The following is an 11,517-nucleotide window of genomic DNA, read 5'->3' as shown; positions in this document are numbered from 1 at the left end:
AATCCTGCCCTGTTGGTTGGATTCTCTTTGAATGTCTACATTTTATCAAAATTGAATTATTTGCTATTTCTCATCACAGTAGCTGTAATATACACTTGATCTCTGACTATATGATTACTATTGCGTGCAGTGTACTCGCAGAAACTTAAACATTTGACATGTAAAGTTATCTAAAATTTTTACTTAGCCAGAAAAAATTTAAGAAATATTTATATTTAGTGACTCTCATTGTTTTTGCACCGAAGAGAAAATATTTGGAATAACCATATCTTTTTTTTCTCTGGTATAAATAATATGTTTTTTTTTGTATTTTTTTAAATTGACAAAACATTTGGAAACTTACTGGTTCGTCAAAATAAAATACATGTAACAGACAACTCAAGTGTTTAGAATAGACATTTTACAACAAACTTCGTTTTCCTGTCATTTTGTCGATAACATTCATAAGCAAATCAGTTATGTACATGTAAAAGAAGCCAACTTAGGTGAGAATCTACGCATGTAAACTGCATCAACAACTGAACTAACTCGAACTGAACAGAGACTTTTTTGTAAAGAGGTATGATACACTTAAATTTGATGTAAAATTTTTGCCCCATGAGTAAAATTTGATTCATCATAACTTCAAAGATTTATTACTTGAAATATTAACTTCCAAATAAATGTCTTCCTACATGTAACATGTACATTGGGTAATACTGACATAGTACTGCACGATGGTCGATGAATTACAAGCCTGTGTATTTGCAAGAATTTTCGGATTCCGAGTGTGTTTTATTCGCCAAGACAGGAAAGCCCTGATCAAATAGCAATCTTTAAAAAATAAAATCCCTCTTGAGCTCTACAAGGCTTTAGGTTGAGGCCTACAAACATGCCAAATGAACTACGGTCAGAAATACCTTTCTAGTAATTGCTGAACTGTGGACAGATCAGATACGAACTCCGTCAATTTTTAAAGTATTTTCTTTGGCGCTGAAACAACAGCCACGTAAAACATACCTTGTCGTCTCGTGCTTCGAGATCCCCGTTGTCCCACGATCCATACCCCTTTGACAACGAGCTGAACACCGTAGAGGTCATGTTGTCTGCTTCGACAGCTAACGCTTTACGTTTCAGACATCGTAACTACAGACTTCATGGGTGAGCGACTGCTGTCATTGTCATTTCCTATGTAACACACAATAACTTACGGACGCGATTCTCCGGTTGTGATTTTCATACTTTCCGGTGATTTTCCACTGGTCGCGATATAACAGTGAGTAAATGAACAACTGCCCGACCAGGTAGGCACGTTTTCAAGTTAGCAACGGCTGAATACAATCACAACCTGGTTTGTATAGTGTCTGTAATCACAAGAGATTCAAAGTCTGTAAGCATGCAAAAGAGCTATTTACTTTATGGTATCATAGCTACATTAGAAGAGATTTGACTATACCATACTGAAAGTTAGGTGGAGATTATACTTGAAACTTCTTAAAATATTTTCTTGTTGTGGCTTCAAGTCTGTGGCCTTCAATAAAAAGACATATGTTTTGAAAACACGTCTTCCACTGTCTTTTAGGACAATTCTTGTTCAAAATTGTCATAAATATGACAATTCCAAACCCCGTTTTATTGCCCGTCAAGCTGGAAATCAACCTTTGTAAAATGGTATCGACCAATCACATAAGAAGATTGACTGTGATCTAGCGTCCTTACTGGAGAAAAGATTAATAAACAAGCTCGTCCCCTTCGACTTCCTTTTCCGGTCCAGGAGACGACAAAATGGTAGGATGCCAGGATAACATTCTAAAATCCATCTCAATCTAAACGTATTTTGTACCATCGAATATTTTTTTCACACGGAATTATTTTTTTGATATTTGCTTTAGGTACTTTTCCAGATTTAGTATAAAATGCAGTATACAAACTCCGTTATTCGTACCTGTTACACCAGCTGTTATTGGTCGATTGTTTACAAATATACGTCTGTCGACGTGGCGTTCTCACACACGTACATGAAAGATCTCCACTCTCTTGTGTCCATGATATCGGTTTTTGGCTTCTTATTATGTGGACAGATTCTTGTCAATGTGTTTTGCTCCAGAAACTATTTTTACTGGCATTTTACAGGTTCATTGCAGTACCATTTATGTTCTGTCTCAAATTCACAAACATCAAGGCACTTCCGGGTCCAAGCAAAATATTCTTGTAGAATCACCTCCATGGTAGAATCAGTGTTTTGCTGTATACTAATTATGTGTCGCATACAGCCCAACGCATTTTCGCAGAGTTGATATCGCCAGCTTTCGAATATTTACTGAAACGGAAATTATAGGCATCGCATGAATTGTTGCCAATTGGCAATATCTTGTTTGCAACAATACCCCCTCCCAATCTATGGCTCTGCATGTACACGTAAGTTTAAAACGCAAAGAACTAATGAGTCATTCTCCCAATAGTTTGTCTCCGGGGATATTTGAAAGCTATGCCTTGTGTTTTTGTACATCACATATAGTACGTTTCATTGTCCATTTTGTTGATGGTAACTAAACATTCAATGATAATTCAACTTCAAGGGTGAGCTTCAATCATTGCCATCAGGCATGGTAACCGGAGAAGTCGGCCAGTTGCGAACTCGGCTAGCGCCGGCGCCGACCAACTCGGCCAGTGGGAGAAGTCGGCCAGGAGAAGTCGGCCACTCGCAACAAAGCAATATGATTGCATACGCATTCTCTTCACAGTTGAATACTTAATCGGCACATGCCAGTTTTAACTTTTTGCTACCATAGTTTTTGTTATTTTGTCGGTTTAAACCATTCAGAAAACAACGCGAAGAGGTCCCACGTCCACCCTGCAAAACATGTACGGTCTGCCTCAGTGTTTCTGAAGATCGCGCGCGCGCGTATCAGGCAAACATTATGCAACTTCTTCAGTAAAATTTAGATCGCTTTCGCATATAACTTTGGTGGGACTTCAAAAAAACACTCTTATAGATCATATATTCTAATTGGGTGCATACTCTACCGGCCGAGTTCGCCCACTGGCCGACTTCTCCAACTGGGCGAGCTCGTAACTGGCCGAGTTCCCCCATTGGCCGAGCTCGCAACTGGCCGACTTCTCTTGTATTCATCATTGCCATTACCAACCATACTGCAGAAAGGTAAAAAAGAGACTACCTCCAGGCCCCATGGTTATTGATTATAAAGGCTGACTGCGCCTCAGGGACAGATATTCAGTCTGTTAAATTTTTCCAAAACTTTTCTGATCTAGTGCTTTGTGGGGACTCATTTTGAATCTCTTGGAGTAAATGAAGTTTTCACCCTCTATTGTGGAAACTAAAACTTCAATTTTTCCAATAGAGTTAACACATGGATTGCAGCCTTTTTTGAATTTCAAATATGGGTAAATGTCACACAATTTGTTTCTCTAGTACAAACGTGTGGACACCCAATTTTGAAAGAGAATGGTGTAAAGTGTTCTTGAGGAAAGCTTTAGCACAAGCTTTAAGTTGTACAGTTTCAAGGTGCATGCTTTTTTGTTATTTTTTTCATATGGAGAATATAAGTTATCTGTTACTCTTTCTATATAAGCAAGAGAAAATGATAAATTGTCATGGCTGAAAGAGAAAGGGGAACACCATCAACACTGTGACTGATGTTACCGATACATGTCCCATTGGTGTTCTCTTCAGTACTCCCCAATGAAATGTACTGATCTCTGCAAATATTTCTGTTAGAAAACTTTAATAACCAATTATACACAGGGCAATGAAGTACATGAAGTCGCATACAGCATATGCATTTGCACAAACAAACTGACACAGAACAACAATGAATTGGTAGCCTTAATTCACATTGTTCACATTAGTTTATTTGCTGATATAAGATATAAGTTTTTCTAATCTGGAATTATTTTTGCTTTGCAGTCAACGTCAGTGGAGTCGATGGTTCGATATGTAAGTCCGGTAAATCCGGCAGTATATCCACACCTCACCATTGTTTTGATGGCAATTGGCATATTTTTTATGGCATGGTTCTTTGTGTATCCTTTACATTGTACTTGTAAAATGCTTTTATTTTGATGCATGATTAACTTCATATAATATAACTGTGACGAGTCATAGTCATGGATTATTTTGTCATGACAGACAACTTTTGCCATCATCTCAACCATATATGTATCCAGTAAGATAAATTTTAGTATATTCTCAAAAATACTGTGAATTCAATTAGTTGTGATGTGTTTCTGTATTTGTGGATATATTTGATATACAGAATAGTTCAGTGCAATATTTTATAGACATGGCACTGTGGCTGTTGTTCAGAAGGAAGCATACCCATCTCTTTATTAAGGTAAAGGACGACGAATTGGACGCGCACACGCTTTAGAACGTTTCTGCGCAGATTTAACTCCAGCCTGCCGCAAATGGGTTATTTGTAGCGCATGTATTTAACATTACCTGTCATTGTTGAAATTGCGCTTTTACCTAATTTTTTGACCCAGTGTCTTTAGAGATACATGTGTCCTATAACCTTGTCATATTTTGACCCCCTAGGAAGCTGGTTTTTATTCAATATGAGTGAAAAATTAACATTTCTCTCCCTTTATATGGCGCAAATTACCCATTCACCTGCAGATATTGTAAAAGTAGCGTGGTGACACCCTTTTATTAAAAGTGTAAACTAAATGGTATTATGTCAGGAGTTATTCGCCAAGTTTGGTCAAAATGACACCATTCAAAGCGACAGGAAGAAAGTTCGAAAATTATGTAGTGATATAATTTCGATATCGTCATTTTGTAAACGATACTTATGTTAAAATTTCTTCACAAACATCATGAAAACTATACATTCAATAGATATGGATTTTAAGTCTTGGAATTTATTAAAATTAACTCATTTGCTAAGCGTTTTATAATTGCTTTCTTTCGTTTAAGTGAATTATATCATTTTTATTTATTTCTAACGATGCATTTTAACGTCCGTTTCCATGGAAACAAGCGTGGTGACCCCCATTTTTATTTCATTTTTGCACTTGCACAACTTCCAAGAATATTTGTGCAAAGTTTCAAGAAAATGACACCACAACTTAATTTTGACGTAATTCGTAGTACTTCACCTTAAGCAATACTGAATCGTACTCAAAACCTGCCTGCATATGAGTTTTGAAACCATTATTTGTTGGTAAATGGTCTGCAGAAGAAAGTTTTTGGATAAACGATTGCTTTAGAGCCAATTTTATTTAAAAAATAAAGACCCACAAGAACAGTATCTTTTTAATAAGTGCAAGTTAATTAGTAAAATGACCTAGACAAGCTGGCTGTTATTGTTAAAATCATGTCAACATAGTTCGAAAGTCAACAAAACAAAGATAAAAGAAAGTTAAAGCAAACAAAAAAATATGCAAGAAAGTTGAATGACTCAGAATAGTGGAAAAATATCCGGTATTGTATTTGTGTTTGGATAAAACTGAAGTGAGCATGTATGATGTAGTTGGAAAAGCGCGTTTGTGATATAGCGCCCTCAGTGGTGCAACTTCCAAGTAATGACATTTCATGTTTATTGAATTCTGATATTGACTATGAATATCTCTTAACAAGTTTGATAAAAGTTAAATATGTTTTAGATTTGAGAGTGCATTTCACTGACTTAAAACAGAGAAAAAGTTCAAGAGGTACACGCAAAAATCCCAATTGCATGGTTTGTTATTGTGATTCAACTATTGTGATGTGCGTATGGGGAGGGGGTTATACTACTGAAAAATCATGTTTTTGGTTTAAAATTTTTGCCTGTTAAGTCAAAAGTAAAAGTAGCACCTCATGGCAGTCCTGTTTATACTGTTTTGATTATTTATGCCATTGCATTTTTCCTGTCTTTTAAAACCTGATGGCGTATCATGTCAATTGTACAAACTGCCTCTTATTGCCAAAGGATTTTCAAAGCCTGGGAATTCAATGACTCAAGGCACATAAATTACACTGTAAAGGTGTGTCTTGCATTGACAGAACAAACCCTAGATTCAGATCATCGTAGCTTTTATGTTTTTTTTATTGCCAGTTGTAAAGCGACAATTTATTCACCATGTTCTTCAATGATCTCAACTCTCTTCAAGCATATGGTGGAATAAGTGTCAATATTGTATGCGTAACATAACAAGACCTGGAAATTTATGTTCCCAGAACTTCTCATGGTAGTCTACCTTGTCTATATTCAATGTTCTGCTGTAAGATTTTCATTGCCAAGATTTTAAATGGCTGTAGTGAAAGCGGAAAAGTGAAGAATACAGTTACCACACTAGATAGAAGATCCATTTCAGCAGAATGCCTGCCAATCAGAAGCTAGAGGCTAAATACATATATTTCGTTATTTTGTCAAATCAGGGCACTTCCATGGAAGTTCCTTGATCTTTCAATACCAGTTTCAGCAAACATTTTAAAGACTGCAAATCACAGTTTATGGGTGCATGGTGTGACTGTTACATTGTATGCATTTCACCTTTTGACAACACCACTCAGTGTAAACAAACAAAATGGCCTTCACCTTCTGCTGCCCCACGGTTATCCAGGGACAGAAATGGACAGTTCTGGATATACATGTGTATATAAGTGTACACCTTGGTGATATGAAAAGTTCCGCAGTGTTGTCTAGCACAAAAATATATTGTGCAAACTAATTAGAAAAATTGCACAACTACATCTGATCGTCTCTACACTGTAAATGTTTTGGGGCTTCAAAAAAGGCTCCATGAAGGATTTGAACCTTTTTCCCCAAATTTCAGTTCTAAATTCAGTTTGGATGCTCTGCCAATTGAACTACAGATCAGTGCCAGTTGGTATTTTTTTTCCGTTGTTAGTTCATTTGAATCTCATAAGCTCTACTTGTGGTGTTCTGGAATGTGAGTGAAAGAATTGTGCATGTGGTATTTCTGGCATCATGGTACAGTTTTGTGAATAAAAACTCCAAATATTTATATTTCCATACTTGAGGACATTAACGGAATCAGAATAAAATTAAGGCTTTCCTGTTGTTTGTAAAGTTCTCATGTTGTGTCAGTATTCGTAACATTTATGCTGCATCAGACCCTCAATTCCTGGTTGTGTCTATCACAGCAGAAGCAACACTCATACTGATATGATGATGAAACAGGAACTACCGTACACAGTGATATCACAATCCCTCTATCACTGGACCGTGGTGATATTGTATAAACTCTCGTTGTTATAGAGTTTTTTAAAGATAATATAATACAGGAAGTACATGTAAGTCATGCACACATCCCAATTTTAGAGTTTTCAGTTTTTATCTAACCAAGGGCATTTTTAAGAGGTTAGCTTCCGTTTTGTGCTTTGGATCAGTCTGTTCATATGTTAATAACTACACAAAAGAATACACTCTCACTTCTAAAAAAATATGCAAATTTTGTGTCGTTATGTAAATTGTCCACCCACGATTTTTCAGGCAGTTGAGAACCACAGCCTAACATTTAAATGTGGATTTGACACCAATTTAGTTTTCAGGTCCTCAAAACCTGAAATCAGTGTTGTATCATTATGAAAATTCTATGCCCCTAATTTGAATATCCCATTTCCACTTGTGATATAGGAGATACAAACCTTTGGTATTTTCCTTGTTTAAACTGTAGTGTGGCATACAGCTAGTATTTTATCTTCTCAGCCAGTGCCTTTTTGACATCCGAAATATTTCAGTGGGCGTAGTGTTTGTGTAGTTGTAAATTCCAATGTATGATTTTGTTGTGTGCATGTGTAAGCTCTCACACACTCCTTGAGTATCTGTTGGTGAGGTGGGGCAGAGATATTAGAAGCCTCTATGGGTCTGTAGTGTTTTCTCTCAGCTAGCACAAGAGATATAAAGTGCCCTGGGTTTGTATGACCCGTGAAGTGTTGTATGGGTCAGTGGTGCAAGGTCATGTAAGGTCAAGGCACAAGTCACAACCTGCCTCAGCCAGACTGGTCAGTGAATTCAAGAGGTCACTGTGTCCCAAGCTGGCCAATAATGAATATTTCAGCAATATAATGAATAATATAGCTTTCATAGCTAGTTTCACATTAAATAGTTGGACCCCTCAGCTCGCCCATTTTGTTAAATACTTGTGTAATCTTTGTCTAGGCTGTATAAGTGCCAAGAATTTTACAACTTGTTAGTACTCACTAAGCTAAGGTGTCAGGTTTTTGGTTGACTGGTGGACTTTGTACAAATGATTCTCTGTCGGTACATGTATGCAGTATTGGGCGGGTTTCCTGTTAGCACCGGCAAAATGAGTGTAGAAGAGCCTGTCCAGGTGGAGAATATTATTGAAGATTTTCTGTTATGTGCAGTGTGTAGAAATCTGTATGAAAGTGCCAGGATTCTGCCTTGTTTACACTCTACGTGTGGTGGATGTCTCCATGTGTCAGACACGCAGAGTGTGGTGTGCCACGTATGTGAGCGTGCCCACACTCTGCCTGGAGAAGTAGGTCAGCTTCCAGAGAACCACCTTGTGAATGGATTGGTGGAGCTCTACAAAGAACACAGAAACGTGAGTTGCTGCTCGGTGTGTCAGAAGGGGGAGTGTGCATTCGGTTGCCTTGGGTGTAAAAATGAACTGTGTGATGTCTGTGCGGCCGAACATTCCCAGGACGTCCCAACACATGTGGTTGTGGGTACAGCTGAGTACCGACAACACAGGAGTTCAGACCAACCCATCGTGCCGACTATGATATGTTCTGAACATCGTAGTCATGAGATCACATCCCACTGCAATACCTGTCGCCTGCCTATTTGTGTGGACTGTCTGAAGGCGGATCACAGCTCTCCTGGCCATGACGTCAAACCACTGAAAGAGGCTGCGGGAGAATGTCTGGCACTTATTGTCGAAAAACTTAAAGAAAAAGACCGCAAAGCAGAACATGGTGATTCTACCAAAGAAACAACCGCCCATGAAGATGAAGAAAAACATGACATTGAAATGACATCACTGGGAAGCAAAGAAGTACCTATGGATGTCTCAGCTACATCCCATTATGCGTACAGCGAGACTGCGTCAGACATCATCAAACAAATCTTACATATCTCACAACTGAGATTGTCATCAAGCCAGCCCGGGAAGCTTTCTCAGTTCTTTGAGATGCAGATATTACATGGGAAGGCGGCGGAGTGTCTGATCAGCTCTAATGCACTGAATCCGGCGAGTTGGGTTCTAGAGCTCCTGATTCTGCAGACGTTTACGGAACTGGCTGAACTGAAAGATCCAGAATTCCAGCCTCTAGTCGATATCTGTAGACACATTGAGTTCGGTGCATGCCCAGGCATCGCCTCCTCATCGAGATCAGAAGTGACTGACTATCCGTCAAGTTTAAAACTTGGAGAAGAGGGACTTATCACAGTAAGTCTACAAGACTGGTGGAAAAATAGAGTAACAAAGATTATGGGAGATGTTCAAGGGCATGTAACCAAACCTGACGGATCATCTTCTGTGATCAGAGAAATTAAACACACTGAATTAAAGGGATTATTTCAGTTGAAAATCAGGGCACAAGCTGTCGGTGAAACAGAAGTGAGTGTTTCTGTCCAAAAGATGGACATCAAAGACTCCCCGATATCACTCGATGTGTATCCCAGAGATATCAGAGAAAGCAGTCTGGTGAGTACTATTGGGGAAGGCACTTTGAGTAACCCATGGGGCTTTGCTGTAGCCAAATCTGGAAACGTCATTGTAGCAGACCGTAACAATGACAGAGTGCAGATTTATGATTCGCTTGGTAAGCACAAAAAGGCCGTAGAGTTCACAAAGTTTCCCGAGGCGTTTGTGCCCAACTGTATAGCCGTAGCTGATAACGGTAACTGCTTTGTCACTGAAACTGGCAACAAGCAGGTGGTTGTTTGTGATGAGAATGGTGGTTTCATACAGAGCTTCGGAAAAGATGAACTCAAACACCCAGTTGGCATTGCGATAAGCCCAACAAATGGGAGAGTGTACGTGGTTGATATGAGTGCTGGATGTATCCGGATCTACACTCAACAAGGCAAGTACATCTCATCCTTTGGCACCAAAGGAACTGGGGAGGGGCAGTTTTCTAGTCCATTTTGCATCGCTATCAACTCCAAGGGCAACATCATCGTGTCAGACCGCGACAACCATCGCATCCAGGTCTGGAATGCAGACGGACAGTTCCTGTTTTCCTTCGGTGAGCACGGAAGCGCTGATGGCCAGTTGAGTCGTCCTGTTGGAGTCTGCACAGACCAGGAATCCTTCATATATGTCAGCGACTACGGCAATGACAGGGTGGTGAAGTTCTCTGCGGACGGGAAGTTTGAGCAGCGGATTGATCGCATTGAACATGAACTTTGCGGTGTTACCGGCATCAGTGTGGTAGAAGACAGGGAATTGTTGCAAATCTATGCTGCTGACTGGGCACATGGCTGCATCAAAGTGTTCTCTCACTGAACTAAGCAAACAAAATAGTCCTGAAGGACGTATAGGGACCGCTCTGAACAGATCTGTCAAACACTGACATAATTTGTTGCAAATACTGATTACTTGAAGTTAATCGAAGGACAAGTATTGTAACTTGATTTTTTTCACAATTTTAGTTTTGAATTTCAATCACAAGTTCTTGTTCATCTCCATAAAGCATGTTGATACACCTATTCAGCTCTTCAACTGAACTTCAAAAAATGTACATTTGTAAAGTGTACTGTTATTGCTTTCAGCTGAATTCCAGTCTGGACGAGAATTCACTTGTCATCAATATAAATGCAGTCTACACACGTAGAGTCTGAGCTAACAAGGTGAATACTTTGTACATGTATCTCATGCTTTGGAGAACAGAACAAGATACTGTATTTGACATGCAAAACAAAATAAAAGCTGCAAGTTACAGCTTCTGTTGCCATTCCTGATTTACCATAATATATGAAAGAGCTCTTTTGACCTGTGTTTTCCCTACGTAATTATTGCCATTGAATATATCAATAAGTGTGTCCTTTTTAATATCGACTTCTTGATGCCAAATCGTAGTAACTGAGATCTATAGACACATGTAGATTCAACTGAGCACCCTGCAAGGTGGCTATAACATATTCTAGTACGACAGATTTGTTGTACATAGGCTAACACAAGGAAGAGAAGTTGCTAGTTGTGCATTCCTCATTGTTTGGTAGTCATGCAGATGTGTAGTCATGCCTTTTTCGTTTTCAAGCAATACCTAGTAGTGGAAACTATTCTTTTCACTGAGGTGATTGTAAGATAATTCAAATTTTCTCTGTTGTGCTATTTGTGAACACATGTACATGTACGTGGTGAAATTATTCAGACTTGCTTTAGTACTATTTCTTCTGTTATTTCTACTGGATTTCCAAAGGTACATGTAACTTAACTATTACCCAGCGTTTATATGTGTGTGTTTGTAGGTCATGTTGCTTTATACTGATCTGGTACTGTCAAATGCTCATTGTTTTTTGTGGATCTCACTGGTCAGTTATTATAATTTGATTGTCATATATTTTCTATTTGTGTACATGATCCTTGACTTTGAAC

General features: G+C 38.6%; 2 protein-coding genes across 3 annotated transcripts in view; one reads left to right on the top strand and one right to left on the bottom strand.

The window, feature by feature from the left end:
* The window catches only part of LOC139114095 (microtubule-associated protein futsch-like), a 29,446-nt gene extending 28,044 nt beyond the window's left edge, over window positions 1-1,402 (bottom strand). The window contains exon 1 of one of the 2 annotated variants that reach the window (XM_070675618.1): window positions 1,000-1,402. In XM_070675618.1, coding sequence (XP_070531719.1) covers window positions 1,000-1,080 — 81 coding nt within the window. In that variant the 5' untranslated portion in view covers window positions 1,081-1,402. The remainder of the gene's footprint in view (window positions 1-999) is intronic. The other variant, XM_070675626.1, reaches the window with a different exon arrangement.
* A 6,666-nt stretch (window positions 1,403-8,068) lies between these two features.
* LOC139114080 (tripartite motif-containing protein 3-like) lies at window positions 8,069-10,560 on the top strand. The gene has a single exon (XM_070675593.1). The coding sequence runs from the start codon at window positions 8,197-8,199 to the stop codon at window positions 10,423-10,425; it is 2,229 nt and encodes a 742-aa protein (XP_070531694.1). The 5' UTR covers window positions 8,069-8,196; the 3' UTR covers window positions 10,426-10,560.
* Window positions 10,561-11,517: the final 957 nt, after the last annotated feature.

This window comes from Ptychodera flava, chromosome 2 (genome assembly GCF_041260155.1).
Source record: "Ptychodera flava strain L36383 chromosome 2, AS_Pfla_20210202, whole genome shotgun sequence".
NCBI classification, from domain to species: Eukaryota; Metazoa; Hemichordata; class Enteropneusta; family Ptychoderidae; genus Ptychodera; species Ptychodera flava.
The sequence above is the reverse complement of the archived record's forward strand: the minus strand, read 5'-3'. Positions and strand labels throughout refer to the sequence as shown.